The following is an 18,241-nucleotide window of genomic DNA, read 5'->3' as shown; positions in this document are numbered from 1 at the left end:
GGGTACAATTTATAGGAATGGTAATACCTGTGGAGTGTGATGACATTTGAAGGTGGCTGCCATAAAGATGTTCATGTGAGATCAGGAAAAGCAAGCACCATCATTGGAGAGATGAACATCATCTGGTGAAACAGAGGTCTCCACACCAAACTGAAGGTCAGATTATACAGTACAATTGTACTGAGCATGCTACTGGCCAAAGCAGAAACTAGGCCAATGACAAAAAGAAGTTGGAAGCTGCTTGCCACATAGGGCCGAGGAAGATAGAATACCTTTCATGGAAGGACGAAATAACAAATGCGAGAGGTGAGGGAGCTGGCGGAGCAGGCCATGTTAGAAAACATCATCAAAGAAAGATGGCTCAGGGGAGAGGGATATGTACTCTATGGAGATGGGAGACATGCTAAGCAAGCATTGAATTGGATGCCTAAGGGAGGAATGAAAAAGCGAGGAAGGCCAAGGCAGAACTGGCAGTAGACAGTGACAGAGGATAGTGAATGCTCTGGCATTATCTGGGAAGAAGTATCACAAGTAGTGGGCAATCGTAATCAGTGGAGGAACTGGATGGCCCGATGTGTCAGCCGTTCAGGAAGAACTAAGGTCTATGATAGATTATGTGTGCCCAATAGAAAGTTGTCCCTACATTATCTTGCTAGATGACTGGAGCAGAATCAGCTTTTGTTATATGCTAATAGTGCTGATGCCTTTAAGAGACAATTGTTTGAAAGCATGGGTTACAGAAAGCCTGGTCCTGACCCAGAAAAGCATTTAACCCTATGTTTAACTTCAGGATGCCATCAGTCCCACATTCTTATACCTACTGTTAGGCACTTGGGTCTCACACCTGCAAAGACTCAGGCCACATGCTTAACTTGAAATCTGATTGAAATCAGTGGGATTACTCATGGTATTCCCCCCTTTCCCTGACCCCTTGTCTAGTCAGATCATAAGCTCTTTGTGTCAGGGACTGTCTATGATTATGTTTTTACAATGCCTAGCACAATAGGACCCAGTTTTTAGTTGGTCTCCGGGCATTATAGTAATATATTAATAATGGCTTACAGTAAAGCACATGCAGAACTTTTGCTGGATCTGGGCCTATATGAGTGTGTCTGCACTGCAGCTGGGCGTGAACCTCCCAGCCCGGGCTGACAGGGCTCAAGCCTGGGATGGAGCATTTCCACGTCCTTGCTGCTTTCTGGGGAACGGCATCCAGCAGAGTGGCTAGGGAGCAAGTCAGCCCTGTTGATGGCCTGATGCTGGGCAGGGGTATCCAGCGGGGAGTCGTTGGGGAGCAGGCCAGCCCCCATGGTTGCCTGTTGCTGTTCCTGCCCCTCTGCCTTGCACCCCAGCCTGAATGCTGGGGGCAGCGGGTGCAGTCTGATGGGGCTTGGCTGCAAGGCAGGGGAAACTGGCTGAGGCTGCAGGAGGGGGTGGAACATTCGGGATTGGGTGGGGCCAGGCTGGGGGTGCAGCAGAGCATGCATGGGCATGGGTGTCCAAGGGGCAACGTTGAAAAAATTTAGGGAACTTCTGCTCTAGAGCTGTCCTCGGTGTACGTCATTTGTTCTAACTATGCACTGGAAACTTGAATTGCACTCTTATCTTCCATTTCCTAGTCTCAGGCAGTTTTTTGCCTTTGTGCTATTTATGGTTTTGCTTCTTTTGTTCCTTTTTGTATTTGAGGGGGAAAAATTAAAAGATGAAATAAAAACACATTGTCAGCGTACAAGGGGAAAAAAATCTTGAACAGAGTGAAGAAATATGAATACTGATAATATTGTAACTATAAATTCATAATAACCCGTATGTCTCTGGCACTTTTCCTTACCTATCTCTGAGTGTTTTGCAAACAATTAATGGTATTATCATAGCCTGAGTCATGGATTGGGACTCTATTGTGCTAGGTACTATACAAAACAGAAGACCTTCCCTGATCCAAAGAGCTTACAACCTCAGTACAAGACAAGAGACAGATGGGTGCAGACAGATGGGGGACTACAAGGAATCAAGACAATAGTGGCCAGCATGATAGGCAGTTAACTAAGTTTCAGAACACCTCTGTGATGTAGAATCTTCCAGAGACACAGAGCAATTAAATAACTTACCCTTGGTCATATGGGGCCAGATTTCCAAAGATATTTAGGTGCCTGAAGATGCAGAGAGGCACCTACAGGGATTTTCCTAAGCGTCAGAGGAGGTTAGGTACCTAACTCCCCATGGATGGTCTTAAGAGCTTTTGAAAATTCCACTAGGTGCCCTTCTGCTTCTTTAGGCACCTAAATACTTTTCAAAATCTGGCTTGTGGACCCTCCTGCTCTCCCCCGCAATCCAGCAAAGCCTTGTAGCACATACTTAACATTAAGCACATGAGCAGTACCATTGACTTTACTGTTACTACACCTGTGCTTAATGTTATAATAATACCTAGCTCTTAAATAGCACTTTTCATCAGTAGGGCTTCAAGTAATTTATAAAGGAGGTTAACGTCATTATCCCCATTTGTCAGATGGGGAAACTGAAGTACAGAGTGGGGAAACTGAGGCATGGAGTGGGGCAGTGACTTGCCAAGGCCACCCAGCAGGCCAGTGGCCAAGCTAGGAATAGATGCTCACTCGCTGGGTTTCAGAGACTGGGCTTCATCTGAAACATCTACACTGCTAATTTTAGCCCCGTGACCTGGTTCAGTTGCCCCAGGCTCTGAGGCATTGTGGGATTTTATTTCCAGTGTAGACATACTCTTAGTGTAGGCAGGGATCTGTTGTGTTTAAAAATGTTTTGGCTGGTTGTGGGTTCTCCGGAGTTAACCACACTGAAATGCAACTATCCTTGTTCACACAAAGGGCAAAATCATGTTTAACCTCATTATATCAAATGATGTAGTTAATGCATTTTCCCAGTCCAGGTAAGGCGATGTTTTAAATGGGAGCCTTGGAAACAAAAGTGAATTGATCCTTTACCACAAAGGTTGAGTTAAATATCCCACAGAACAGAGGGTTAGAGACCACTCGTGCTGTATGTCTTTACTCAGACTGTAATCTGTTATATCAAGAGTCCACTTGATTACTCCACCAGAAAAAGGGCCCAGTCACAATTTATCTGATCTTTCAAAGTCTCTAATACTCCCCCGAAATTGGATTTCATGGCTGGAGATACCTTGGCCAGCAAAGCAATTTGCTGACAATTTTTTGTTTCCAAATTGCTGCGTGATTCTGGTTCAAAGAGGATCAAAATGCTGGATAAAAACATGCTGCTCCCAGTCCAAAAGTGCTAATCGGCTTCAACAGCTTGGAGCTATTACCCCCCTGCATTTTACTCATGACCCTCCTCCTGAGTCCAATCCAAACATTTTAACTGATGCTCTCATCGAGCTGGGAAAGGTTCAGATAGAGTGAAGTTACTGTTGCCAGTATAGATTTTTGCAGCCGCTGGTGCCTCCAGAGAAACAAAAATATTCTATTGGCAAAGATCACTTGGCTTATTTATTTTTATCGATTTCCACTTTAAAATGTCGTTGAGATCCTCAGACTTTTAAACCAATGTATAAATGGCCTGATCCTGGAATGTGTATCTCCCACTGATCTCAGTTACAAGCAGGGGCAAGCTACCTAAAATAGACCCAGGCTGCGTCTACAATACAGTGGCACAGCTGCAGCTACACAGCCTAGACACTTGCTTCAGCGACGGGAGGTTTTGTCCATCGCTGTAGTAAATCCACCCCCTCCAGAGGCGGTAGCTATAATTCGTCCATCAGCCTAGCGCTGTCTACACTGGAGCTTAGGTCCCCTTAATTATGTGTCTCAGGGCTGAGAATTTTTCACACCCCTGAGCAATGTAGCTAGATCGGTCTAAGTTTTAGGTGTATACGAGGTCACAGACTGCAAAACTACCCTCACTGTTGCATCCCTTATAATATCACCAGCCAGAGCGACACAAAGGCAAAGTGAACACACAGAGAGGAAATAAACTAATCCAACGTCAGCAGCAATACATGTGACCTGCTGGCCACCTAACCTGGACCTTAGTGACCTACCCTGAAAGAGTGCATTCTGAAGGTTCAGAGCGCTCTTAGGGGCAATCTTTGCAGCTCCTCTTGGTAAATTCAATTCCAGGCACTTGTGTGAAGTAGCTACTATTGACTATAAGGTGTGGGAGGTGGCTGGAGGGGTTCAGGGCTCACCATTTACATGCAGTGCTGGGCTCTGCAAATGCACATCAGGGAAGATTGCAGATGCCTGCTTGTGGGGTTTGAGTTAACTGGATGTGAAGTTGAGATAAAAGTTGGTATTAACTTCTCCTTGCTTCGATGTGAAGAAAAAAATACCCAGACACTCTCAAGTAGAAAAAAAAAGAGGGTGGGGAAATCACAAAACTGTCATAGGTATTTTTCCTGATTTCCCCCCACACCACCAGTTTTGAAATTTCAAAAAATTTCAACCAGTTCTGATCTTAAGTGAGAGGACAGGATATAGGTAGGGTTAGCTCATGGAAGTAACAGGACAGGAGAGATCCTGGGAACGATGAAGCTGTGCTTTGTTGGGAGTTTGTGACGTTTTTAAGAACAGGTTAGACTGACACTTGTCAGGGATGGTCAAGTGATACTCAGACCTCAGTGGTTCAGGAGCCAAATTAGCAATCAGCATTACCCCAAAGAGCCACAGTTGTGTGAATTCATTGTTTCCTTTACCTATATATATTCATTCTCACAGTAAAATGACTGATCAAGTACCATTGGTTAATAACATAGCAGAAGCCTCCTGATTGGTTAATAAATTTGGTTAATAATTCAATCACACAGTGTTTTAATATGTGCTGCAAAGAACTGCAGGAGACACATTCAAGAGCCACCTGTGGCTCATGAGTCTCAGTCTGAGTATCACTGATCTAGGTATACTTAATTCAGCCTCAGTGTGGGGGAGGGATGGACTGGATAACCTCTTGAGGTCCTTCCAGCCCTACATTTCTATGATTCCCTGAGCCTAAGAGCTAGTCTACACTAGAAAAATTATGCCAGTATAACTATGTCAGTAAGGGGTATGATTTTTTTTACTGATATAGCTAAACCAGTAAATGCACTAATGTGGATGCATTTATACCTGTATAAAAGTGCCCTATACCAGCATAGCTTATTCAGCTTATTCTCCTTCCCCTGGAGGAATAGTTATACAACAATAAGGGCTTGTCTACATGGGGAGATAGCCCAAAATAGCTATTCTGCATTACCTCTCCTTGTGGACGCACTATTCCGCACTGAGTGCATTTGTTCGGTTTAGTTTAGTCCACTTTGGAATAGCTATTGTGCTTTAAATTCATATCCTAACTTATTCTGCACTACTTTCCCCATGTAGATAAGCTCTAAGACAGAGAAGAGAAAAATGAAGACCGAGAAGAAAATATATCATAACCAAAAGCAGCATTGTTCCTGCATAAGCATTTTTCCCCGACACATTTCTATAAAACATCAGCTGCTGCTTTAAAAAGACATTTCCCCTGGCTCAGCTGAATCTCAACAGAATACTTCAGAGGCACCAGACATTTTAAACTAGTCTATTTGGCCAATCAAACAAAAATAGTGTGTACTTTTAATATAATACCTGGGGTTTGTATAAAAGAATAATTAATTTCAGAGCCTCTGGATCTCTGGCTCAGCCCAATCATTAAATAAATCAAACTTGAAATAATATTTATTGAATTAGGGCTCTTGAGTGGCACTTAGTTCCAGAGCCAGGCTGAAGGGGATACTTTGCCTGAGACACTAGCTGGAGGCAGCCTGAAGAGGTCAGGAGAAATAATAATGCCTTCCAGGGATGCTGGAGGAGGTGCACTCTCTGGTAGCCTTTGCTACTCTTCTAGACTCGATTGTTTCCCAAGGACACAGTCTCAATTCCCTTCTTGCTCAAGGGGAAATAGTAGTTTTGCAAGCAGACTTTACCAGCAACAATTCTCTCTGTCTCTCTCACACACACAGAGAAAACAAACGAACTGCATGAGTGAACCAGTGCCAAAGAAAATGGCTCTCCCCTGGGGACTAAGTGGATTTTTATGGGTTTTAGAAAAGATGTAAAAAATTGTTCTCAGTGGGGACAAGCTACGGTTCGGGAGAAGATCTACCGGTCAGAGCGGAATCAAAAGTAAGTTCTTTCATCAAACAGTAGCTGACATGCATGTGCTGTAGCAAAACCTATTGTGCAGGGGGCTGAGGCTCAGGGCACTGCAGGTGTGCATCGTAATTGGATGTGTGATTGGGCAGGAGGGGGAAGCAGATAGGAAGTGCGGAGAGTGTGTTCAAGCTGAAGAACTGATCGAGATGCTGAACTTGGCATTCTGCAAAAGACAAGCTGAGCTTCATATCGCTGAGCCGCGGCCTTCGTTACAGCCACATCTGTTCCCTCTTTCAATGGCACTTGTCAGCGTAGTATCCGAGTAACTTGCAAGGTTACAGGTTCAGCCTTTACTCCTAGAATACGTCGCTCTCCTCTTCGGTTTCTCCCAGTGAGAGAGCTGGTGATTGGTTCCTTCTGAATTGGGGCAAGGCTATTTTCACAATTCCTGCGCGCGCCTGCAGCTCCTATTGAAGCCGACGTGCTTAGCAACCCTGACAAACTAGGCCCTGGGTATTATTGCTTGGGGAAACTTTAGTTGCAACAGATGTCTTGCGCCACATATCTTCAAGGCAGTGAAAATTGGGTTTGGCCTCTTCTCCTGCCAACGTTTCATGCTCTGGCTGTCACGATTGGTGTCCTTTGAACTCTTAGATCCCCTTTAAGACTCCCTTCTAATTACAACTATGCTAAGAGTTTTATAACAACTTGTATCATTGCAATAGGCATGGGAGAGAATCTAGATCTGTTAGAGAGTGGAATAGTTTCTCCAAGGGAATAATATTATTTGTGGTTTGCAGTTATCTAGCACAGTGCAGCAGGGATTTGAGAGCACTTGGCAAATGTTGATGAATCTAGCCTCACGACACTGCTGTGAGAGAGGAAGGTGGTATCCCATTTTATAGAGGGGAGAATTGAAGCAGAAAGAGGTGATGTGACTTGGCCTCGCAAGGGGCATGTTTCACCATTGCCCTGTGCCTTGTGCAGTTAAAATGCTGCCAGTCTGATTTGCTAGTGTGTTACTTTGCACTGTGCGAATGACCCCAAAAGTGCAGGGTAAGTGTATCAGGCCCAGGAAGTCTGTGATTAGGCAAATAACAGAACTCCTAGTCCTGTGCCTTACCTACCCTTCCTTTTCTCAAGTGCTAGAAACCCCAACACTTGAGTGATTGAAAATCAGACTAGATAAATTATGGGATGGAACAGCCCTGCAATTCACAATCTACAGCTGGGCTCCACAGAGGGCACTAGAATAAGAGTTCCTGGTCGTGGGAAATATAATTGATCCTCAGTCAATTCTTCTTAGATATAAGGACCAGAGAGGATTTCCAGGATTTGCTCATTTAGAGCGTTACTTGCAATGATTCAGATGAAACACCAGCTCCCGAGACTCATTCACCACCCTAAAAATGCACATGGTCTGCATGATTAAACAGGAGAGAGCTGTGTTTCCACATATGAGATGCATCACCTCATTTAGTAATAAACAGAGAACAAATTGGCTGGAAGCTACTTTCTGATGATGCACTCAGAGCAATAGGGAGAAAAAAACCCGATTTGAATCGAATTATACAAGAAAACAAGTACTGCCTGCGGACTTTCCAGCCTCAAATTTGGAGAAGGGGAGGTCTCTGCAGCCCTAGAGCCCCCTCCATTGGAGGACAGGAGCAGAGAACCCCAATGGCAGGAGAACCTCCAGCCCAGCACGTGTCCATTAAAGGAGCCTTTCAAGGAGCAATCCCTCATACTGTGTAGGGAGTACAGAAACTCAGAGCACGGATTCCTAGCATCCTGCTCCAGGATGCAGCAGAGTCCCAGTGGTTCAGTTGTGTTTGGAGCCTTTCTGGACTGGAGAATGAGCAGGCGGCATGTGGGATACAATGGATGTTTTAAGATGTTCTCCTGATGTTAGCTTATCTCCATTTTTTCCCACTCCTGGATTAATATGAAAAGTGTGTGTGTGTATTTGTGTGTGTGTGTGTATATATATATACAGATACTTCTCTGGGGTAAACTGGCATTATATTATTGATTTCATTGGAGTACACTGATTTACCCTAGCTGGGGATCTCACCCATATACCTTTTGTAGTCAAGGCTACAAAGGCCTGATTAAAACATAAGGAATTCTATGATATTTCTATGTGCCTTAAGGGATGAAAGAACCGATAATGAAAACAAGAGAAACTGTTTTGCCAGTTGCTAAATAACAGATCATAGCACCGAGCACTATTACAGTTGGAACTACTGCACCATTGATCAAAGATATTAAAAGTGAGAGAAAACAGCTGAGTCTTTCCTCTGCAGCAGGAAACCTTGGCACAGGTCATTCCAGCTTAAGATCAACATGGAGAAAACGTTCGGCAGAGAACTGAGGGAAAGAGGAGAAACCATTTAAAGCTGATGGATGGGACTTCGGGAAACACCGGAGAATGAAAGCATTACTGAGATGATACTGAGAATGTGGAATTCACTCCTGTGCAGAAGGCCAGCATAAGGACTTGTGTGGTGTATAGATTTCTGTACGGGATTGAATTTCATCCAGGGTTTTTTGATATAGCTTGGGTGAGAAAGTGAGGATCTCAGTCAGGGTATTATGCTTACGCTGCAGCCAAGAGTCTGAATGGCAGCTCGTGTAGAAGTCCCTATGCTAGCTTGCTAAAAATAGAAGTGAGGATGCAGAAGTGTGGGCATCAATGTGGGCTGCACAAGTGAGTACATACCTGGAGGTCCAGGTGGGCTTATTCAGCCAGGGTGTGGCATCTTCACTTCTATCGTTAGTGAGCTGGCCTGGGTACATCGACATGGGCTGCCATTCACTACCACCCCCTCCCCCCCGACTGCAGTGTAGAGGTACCCTTCAAGTAGAGATGAAGTGTACTGTGGTGGGCAGGCAAGTACATAGAATGGCCTAAGTGGGAGTTCATAATTATTTCAATAGAGGGGAAATAGAACCAGGGGACCATGTCATGGAGATTAATCATTTTCCTTTCCAGAAAGCGCCATTACACAATAAGAAGGCAGCAATGGCAGAGAGCCATGTTAAACATGGATCAAGTGCCTGGGGTTAGAGGAGCATTTTGTAAAAGTGCGAGTGGACAGCTTCTGCCTTACTCACCCTGTGAACCATGGGCTGACGTACTTTTGGGGACGACTTCAATGGACGCTGCCCTAAACATGGCACAATTCAGCAAAACGTTTATGGGCATAAGTCCACCCCGTTCAGCAAAGCACTAAAGTGTGTGTCTTAAGTATAAGCATGTGTCTTAAGTCCCATTGAAGTCAATTAAGCTAAAGGGGCAAAATGTGCTTATACTCTTTGCTGAATGATGGGTTGCTGAATTCAGGACTATGATAAGGACCCACATGTGAGGACTCCCTGTTCATGTTGATCAGCAGCCAAATTCTGTTGTCTCACTCATGTAAATAGTCCCATTAACTTAAGTCCACAAACCATCTTGGACTTTTCTTAATTATCTATCTTTAATCTGGAATTAAAAGAAAATATAAAAATAGAATATAGGCATCTAGAAAAGTGGTACCAATCTGTTACCGTACATGCAATGCTGGAAAGTCCTGGAGGCTTATCCAAAGGAAATATTGAGGGAACATTATTTTCAGCAAAATAAAACAGCAGTAACACCAAATAATTACATGGATCAGAAAGAAGCCCAGGGAGAAACCAAAAATCCTGACCATGTTGAAACAACTGCTAGAAATAGTGGAAGATCTGGCAAACAAGCGATGTAAATTAGTCATAGAGGTCTATGCAACTCTAGGACAGGAATCTGAGACTAATTCTTGCCTGCCTTGTCATGGGTGTAAAATGTCACCAGATCAGAATTATACATTCATCACCCTGGTGAATGAATCAAGCCCCAGAATAGAATAAAAAGATGTAGTGAGTAACTCACATGGACAGCTACTTAAAATGAAAGGTGAAAGTGAATGATGCATAAACATAAAATGTGTCCTCACTTCCCATACTGCCTAGACAAAAGAAACAAATACAGTTTTTCTCTCTGTGATTCATCCCTGAAACAAAATGAGTGGAAAGATAACCAACACAGGCAGTTTTTTGGGCCCAGTTCTCCCTCATTTGCACTGTAGTAAATCAGGAATAGCCCAGTTATGATCAGTGGAGTTGCAGAAGTAAACTTGTGTACATCAGGCCCTTTAAGGCAATTTACATTGTCACTATTAAGCAGAGATGAACAGGGAACATTGTGTCAAGGCACTCCCCAGGGATGACTGGCATCTTGGCCCAAAAGTGGGGATGAACTGGGAACCATGGACATGAGTATCTACTGGAGTGGCTGGGATTTTTTTGACTGCGTGTTTTTTTCCATTGGAAAATGCCAATTTGTCAAAACAAGAACATTTTGGGGAAACATATCTCTTTCCACCAATGTTCATGATGAAGGTTTCTCACATCCAGGATGGAATTTCTGTGGGGAAGGAGAGGGACCCTAGAATAGCTAATAGCCTAGTGGTGAAGGTATTGACCCAGGTTGGGGGAGACTCAAGTCCCTGCTCTTTCTGATTTGGAGTTGCCCTAGCCATATACATGCTCTTTCTGATTTGGAGCAGGGTCTTGAACCTGGGTCTCCTACATCTTGTATGAATGCCCTAAACATCAGTCTCTGGGTCTGCCCCAATGAATATTTCATTATTTATACAAAGTGGAACAGCTCCAATAGGAGAGACTGACTTTCTACCCCAGTGGTTAAGGCTTTCATTGGAGATGTCAAAATCCTGCTTCAAATCAGGCAGAGCTAGGACATAAACCTGTTTTTTCCGCATCCCAGGTGAATGCCATAACCACCAGGCTATGGGTTATTCTGAGCTTGCTGGGGTCTCTTTCCCCCTCTCACATTTTTTCCATCACTTTCAAAAGGTCTCAGTTTTTGTTCTGAATCAGAATGAAAACAGATTCCGAAAGCTCAGCATTGTTCACAAAATGGAATTCTTGTTTGCCAGCCAGCCCTAGCCTCTACAGCTATAGCTGAAAAGCCAGGCTCTGTAGCTCTGGGCTGTAAAAGCCCATATCTTCTGTGGGTCAGATCCAGAGGAGTACATGTATAACACACACTGGCTACAGGTTTCAGAGGGGCAGCCGTCTTAGTCTGTATCAGCAAAAAGAACGAGGAGTCCTTGTGGCACTTTAGAGACTAACAAATTTATTTGACAGGTTTCAGAGTAGCAGCCGTGTTAGTCTGTATCCGCAAAAAGAACAGGAGTACTTGTGGCACCTTAGAGACTAACAAATTTATTAGAGCATAAGCTTTCGTGGGCTACAACCCACTTCTTCGGATGCATTATTTGAGCATAAGCTTTTGTGGGCTAAAACCCACTTCATCGGCTGCATACAGTGGAAAATACAGTAGGAAGATATATATACACAGAGGACATGAAAAAATGGGTGTTGCCATACTAATAGATGATCATTTCTTAACTCAAAAAGTTGTGGAGCCAGCCTGGGGGAACTCTTTATTAGACCTTGTCTTAACAGATAAAGAGGAACTGATTATAGAACCAAAAATCAACAGTAATTTAGGTACAAATGATCATGACTTGATCACATTTATAACCTAAAGAATATGCTCTAGGAATTATTTTTAGGGTATTTCTATCCTTTGTGCTATACAGAAGGACAGACTAGATGATCACAATGGAATATAGGGTATGTCTACACTACAAAATTAGGTCCATTTTATTTAAGTCGACATTGAGCCTCCGATTTAAGCAAGTCGATTTTGCGTGTCCCCACTATGCTCATTGTGTTGGCAGAGTGCATCCTCACTAGTAGGGCTTGCATCGACTCACGGAGCGCTGCACTGTGGGTAGCAGTAGCCGAGTGGAATGTTGGGTTAGGCTTGCAATGTCTCATGGGACCAAAATATTTGTGCGGGTGGTTATGGGAACATGGCATTAGCCTCCCATGATGCACTTACCTCCCTCCCTCCCTGAACTCAACAGCAAACAAACCACGCCTTTTTCGTGCCTTTTTCCCTAAGCCTGGGTTACCCGCGCAGACGCCATAGCACGGCAAGCATGGACCCCGCTCAGCTGTACACTGTTGTTGTGAGCATTACAAACACCTCATGCCTTACCCTGCAGTATTTACTCAGCCGAAGCAGGAGCCACCATACAGAATAAAGTGATGCCACGCAAGCAACCCTGCTGGAAGCCCTGGAGTGGAGCAATTTGCAGATGCTGGCGACAGTCACACATCACCTTGACACGGTGGAGCGCCACTTCTGGGCCTGGGAAACAAGCACTGACTGGTGGGAACGCCTAGTTATGCAGATATGGGATGACGAGCAGTGGCTGCAGAACTTTCGAATGCGCAAAGCCACTTTCATGGAACTGTGCGAAGAGCTTTCCCCAGCCCTGAAGCGCAGCAATACTAAAATGAGAGCTGCTGTGACAGTTGAGAAGCAAGTGGCAATATCTCTGTGGAAGCTTGCAATGCCAGACTGCTACCGGTCAGTGGGGAATCAATTCAGAGTGGGTAAATCTACCGTGGGGTAGTGATTCTGGGCAACGTGCAGGACATATGAATGATTTTTCTGCGATGGGGTTTCTTAACTGTGGTGGGGCGATAGGCGGAATGCATATCCCTATCTTGGCACCAGACCACCTTGCCAAAGAGTACATAAACTGAAAGGGGTACCTCTCAATGGTGTTGCAAGCACTGGTGGATCACAGGGGCCATTTCACTGACATCAACGTGGGATGGTCGGGAAAGGTGCATGATGCACACATCTTTAGGAACTCCAGTCTGTTCAGAAAGCTGCAAGCAGGAACTTTCTTTCCAGACTACAAAATAACCATTGGTGATGTTGAAATGCCAATCGTGATCCTGGGAGACCCAACCTACCCCTTTCTCCCATGGCTCGCGAAGCTGTACACAGGCAGCCTGGACAGCAGTAAGGAGTGGTTCAACCATAGGCTGAGCTAGTGCAGAATGGTGGTGGAATGTGCCTTTGGATGTTTAAAAGCCCACTGGTGTAGTTTGCTTACTAGATTAGACCTCAATGAAAGCAATATCCCCGTTGTTGTTGATGTGTGCTCCATAATATCTGTGAAACAAAGGGAGAAAAGTTTCCAGTGGCGTGGGCATTAAGGCAGATTGCCTGGCAGCCAGTTTTGAGCAGCCAGACACCAGGGCAATAAGAAGAGCACATCAAGGCACACTGTCTCTGTGAGGCTTTGAAAACTAGTTTCATCCATGACCCACAGTAATGTAACACTTATGTGTGTTGTTCCTTACCTAGCTGTCCCCTTCATTGCATGTCCTCCCCTGTAAACTCCTCCCCCACTAACCACTGTGTGCTGAATGAATAAAGAACCTTTTCTCCTCAATCCATTTATTTTTTTATGCTCACAAACCAAGAGAGACAGCAAAGATAACCTGGGGCTAAGGGGCTGATAACACCGGGGGGCAGAGGGCGTAGAGAGAGAAACCAGGACAACTTGCTTACAACTGCACTGCAATAACAATCAAAGGTGTGGGAATGGGTGCCTTCTGGTCCTTGTACCCTCCCCTGGAGTTGAGTGCAAGGGATACCAAACTCTCCCCCTCCTCCCCCTGCATCCTAGGATGTCTGGGAGAGGAGGATGTGGAACTTGGCGATGAGGGAAACAGGTTCAGCATAGGCTGCAGTGGGACTCTAGTGTCCAGCTTCCTTTCTTGAACCTCAACCAGATGCCTCAACTTGTTTGTTTGCTCCCTCATAATCCGCACCATCTCATCCTGTGTGTGACGCCTGTGTTCCCTGCATGGTCTCCTGTCCATGTGGTCATTGTGCAGGTTGTTGGACCATGCAATCCTCAATGCGCTGAGCTCCGTCTTGTCACTCTCGCAGGCGCACATTAACTCATTGAACATGTCCTCCTGAGTCTTCAACCTCCTGGTTCCAACCTCAGCACAACCCCCTTTCCCATAGCAACCTGGATGATGTTTAAGGACAGGCACCAGCATAAAGCCCCGCAAATAGTTTCATTGTTACAAAAGCAGCACAGGGTTGGGGTGGAAGGGAGACGAACAGGAAGTGTTGCCCCCCCCCTTCTTTAAATGCTGGCTGCAATACGCAGTGATTCCTTCCAACCACAACCAGGGCACGCTCGGGAAAGTGTGGTTGTGTGAATTCACCAAACAGGGGTGGATTACTTATCAAATTGCTTGCGGTTTAAGGGCTAGCATTGAAAACTTCCCTCGTTTCTCCTAGGTAACCATATGTGCTATCACTCTCCTGAGGGTAACAGAGGCGGAAAGGGAGCAGATGCTACAAGCGTCTGGGTACAGACCTGGTCCTTATGCTGCAATGCTGTGTGCCGCAATGGTGCCAGAAGAGTTAATACCGGAGTGGCGCAGGAAAGTGTCCTACGGTGGTGGATGAAATAAAGCAGCCCTTCCCAGAAACCTTCTGCAAAAGATTGCAGAGTACCTCCATGAAAGCTTCCTAGAGATCTCCATGGAAGATTCCCGGGCCATCCCCGGGCACATAAATAGTCTTTTTTGGAGCGCACCCTCTGCATAGCTGGAATGGCCACCGATAACCACTATCCCAATTTTTAAAATCAGATTCAACATTTAAAATAATAGCATTTCATCCCCACAGTTTGATTGGAAATGTGCACTCACCAGAGGTGCCTTCCCCAGCATCATGCTCTGCCGCCAACTGGCCCTGTGAGGGGATGGGCTCCAGAGTTTAAAAAAAGTTCTTGGCTTTCGGGGAGAATAGATCCTCCACTTGTCTGCTGCGCATTCTCCTCCTCCTCCTCTTCCTGGTCAACAATGTCCTCCTCGTTGTTGCCCAAGGTCGCCCGGGGCTCCTGGGAGGTATCCACAGAGCGTTTTGGGGTAGTGGCGGGGTTGCCACCTAGAATTGCATACAGCTCCTCATAGAAGCAGCATGTCTGTGGCTCAGAACCAGAGCGACTGGTCACCTCCCTTGTCTTCTGGTACACTTGCCGAAGCTCCTTTATTTACATGGGGCACAGCTGTGTGTCCCTGGTGTAGCCCTTCTCCCCCATGCCCTGCGCGATTTTGGCATAGATATTAGCATTTCTTCTGTTGATTCGGAGCTCTGCCTGCACAGACTCTTCTCCCCACACAGCAATAAGATCCACCACCTCCTGTGTGCTCCATGCTGGAGCACGTTTGCAGCCTTGAGTATCCATGGTCAGTTGTGCTGATGAGCTCTCCACGCCGATCAAACAGGAAATGAAAATTCAAAAGTTCCCGGGGCTTTAACAGGTGGGCAGCTGTTTCCTGTGTACCTGGCAGAAGTGCAGTGGAGTTGAAAGTGCTCTCCAGAGTGGTCACAGAAGAGCACTGTGGGACACCTCCTGGAGGCCAATTCCTTCGAATAACATAGCGCAGTGTCTACACGATCCCCATGTTGACGAGTGGATGTCGACTGAAGCACTACACCTCTTGTGGAGGTGGAGTACAGAAGTCGACTTTACAAGCCCTTTAGGTTGGCAGAAAGGACTCGGTAGTGTAGACACATTATTAACTTGACCTAACGCGGCATATGTCGACCTAACTTTGTAGTGTAGAACAGGCCCATGAATCTAAGAGGATGCCCTGGAGTCTGGTTTTACTGATGACATCCTCCTCATTGATCCTGTAGTGATTATTCAGTTACATATCTATCTAACTTTATGACTACACTTTTGCTCCTCAGTCCAACCAGTGGGGCATTCAAATTTTAACAATCAGATTGGTCACATTTTCCCTGGTTTTCCCTCATGCTTTCAAAGGAAAATACTTTTTGACAGTAAGCAGCAACTAGAAAATGTTACCACTTGTGGGCATGCCACTTAGAGCCAATAGCAATGTGACTGAATTCACTCTAGTCTTGCCTAATGAAAACTTCACTTCTAGACCCAATTGCGAAGATCCCAGTGTGATGTATCTTGATGTACTGATTCAGTTATCATAGTCTTGTCACGCCTTATACACATAGCTTGATTTCAGTGAGTATTAACCACCCTTTGACTAGTGTCCTGGTGATTATTTACTCCTCCTTTCTGAATGTCAGAGCATGCCACATTTTCTTTTGTATAACTAGGTACCATATAACACAATGAGGTCTTAATATATGGGTAGGGCTCAGAGGTACTCTGGTAATACAAATAAATAATAATATAACAACACCATAGCCACATACATGCAAATTTAAATGATAAAATGTGGATACTAGCATTATCTTTCATACCCTGCCTAAAGGGACACTCATAACTCATTTGTGACCCAATAACATGTTTTCCCAGGCTAAGTGACAGGTTCCTAATTGTAGCTACAAAGAGAGACTCAGAAAACTACAAGCTGACAAAGATAACAGAAGACAAAGAGGTGGAAATTGCAAATTGTTAGCAAAACACAAAACCATCTGGTGTGAGTTTATTGCATTTTTATTTTTTTAAAGGTTATGAAGGTTCATTTTTCTGCATGTGACCCTAATTTCTTTTAAAAACCGGAAATAGCCACAATTTATTGAGCCATTTGCAACATGGCAGCGTTGTGACAGAGTTTGCAAAAGCAATTACCAGAGTACAACTCCCTCCCACACCCAGAGGCTGATGGAATGATTTGTTAAGTGTGGAAGGAACTGAATTATTCCAACAGCTTTTAAAATGATTCTGCTTACTCAGCTAAAGAGAAGGAACATCTGGTTTTGAAACAGCAAAGTATGGACATGGTCTACAACGTAGCTATAAGGCGGGGGGGGGAGTTGGTTAATGGACAGTAGACAACCTGTGGCAGGTCTCAAGCCTTGGGGAAAGAAGCAAGGGGAAGGGTGGGGGTGAGCTCACTTGGACAGACTTACCACCTAGCCATTCTGAGGAGACGTTCTGCAGGAGAGTGAAAGGGATGCAGAAGAAAGTGACCAGCAGGTCACTGCAAGCCAGGGAGCAGATGAAAATATTGGTGGCTGTTCTCATGGCTTTCCGCCGGATTATGATGTAGACCACCAGGCTGTTGCCCAGAAGAGCCAGTGCGAAGATGATGATGTAGAGCACCAGGAAGACAACCTTGGCACTGGGAGGCAGCTCTGGGATGTACACGAGGGGTTTGAGGCCGTAGGCGGCAATGAACTCTTCCCTGGTCATGTTGTGCTCCTCCAGGAGCCTGTTGAGCGCCTCCGGGGTCACGTTCAGTCTCCTCTCCATGGTGCTGGTCCCTGGTGGGAGCCCGGTCTCACGCCGGAGCCTTGTCCTTGGTGCTGAATCCAGGCACCCAGCGCGCTCAGCTCAGGGCTGTATCCCGCTGCCTAACGCAGGACCGGTGCGCTCTCCATGGTGCTGACCTCTGGAGTGGCTCCGCGTCCCAGCCCTGTCCATGGTGCTGCTGCCAGCATGTGTCTTCTCTCCTGGCTGCTCAGCTCGCTCTTCACTCCATGCTGCCAAACTGTGCGCTCCGCGCAGCCAGCGAACCAAACTGCAAGCGCCCTGCCTTCTGCTCCAGCGTGCGCTCTGGGATTGAAACAGCACCTCCTGCCACTGCCCCCTGGGCAAAAATAATCACCCTCTCAGGCGAAGAAGAGTTCCTGAGCAGCTGCAGCTTGCTAGGGGGTTGTGCTGCTGGACTCAGCACTGCCTTGGTGCGCTGCAGCCTGCTTTTCTCTGTCTCTGTGTCTCTCTCCTTTAGTAGCCTCGCTTCTGAGATCTGAAGACGTGAGTGATGGCTTATCACTCCAGTTCTGGCAGAGCAGTTTCTCTCTTCCTCCCAGGAATAGGGAGACGCAGAGTAAGCCTCATTCCCATCCCGAAACAGAAATTGCTGCATGACACATTCCCATGGTATTTCCATGCGCCCTGGGCTGATTGGCAAGTTGGTGGCACCAGGAGTTTCCTCTGGGGCAGAGGAGATCACAGGCAAATGACAGAGTAGGCAGCTGTCAATCCTGGCTCATTAAACGTGCAGACCTCTAGACTCCAGTCAGAAAAAGAAAGCAGGGCTCGAATAATCTCTCCTGTCAGTTAACCTCAAATGCAGCCACCTTGGCCACATGCAGCCACCAGGGGATTTTCTTGCAGCCACAGCTTCCTGGGCAGTGATTTTTTTTTTGGCGGGGGGGGGGAAGCAACAGCCCCTCCCTAGGGGCCACCAGCAGTGGTTGGGCC

At 45.8% G+C, this 18,241-nt stretch overlaps 1 protein-coding gene across 1 annotated transcript in view; it reads right to left on the bottom strand.

Annotated features, from left to right (window-relative positions):
* LOC112107523 (pyroglutamylated RF-amide peptide receptor-like) overlaps positions 1 to 17,287 on the bottom strand; it is an 88,791-nt gene extending 71,504 nt beyond the window's left edge. The window contains exon 1 of the mRNA XM_024201262.2: positions 16,945 to 17,287. Coding sequence (XP_024057030.2) covers positions 16,945 to 17,287 — 343 coding nt within the window. The remainder of the gene's footprint in view (positions 1 to 16,944) is intronic.
* Positions 17,288 to 18,241: the final 954 nt, after the last annotated feature.

The sequence above is a fragment of the Terrapene carolina genome, unplaced genomic scaffold, assembly GCF_002925995.2.
Source record: "Terrapene carolina triunguis isolate 2854851 unplaced genomic scaffold, T_m_triunguis-2.0 Scaffold53, whole genome shotgun sequence".
NCBI classification, from domain to species: domain Eukaryota; kingdom Metazoa; phylum Chordata; order Testudines; family Emydidae; genus Terrapene; species Terrapene triunguis.
The sequence above is the reverse complement of the archived record's forward strand: the minus strand, read 5'-3'. Positions and strand labels throughout refer to the sequence as shown.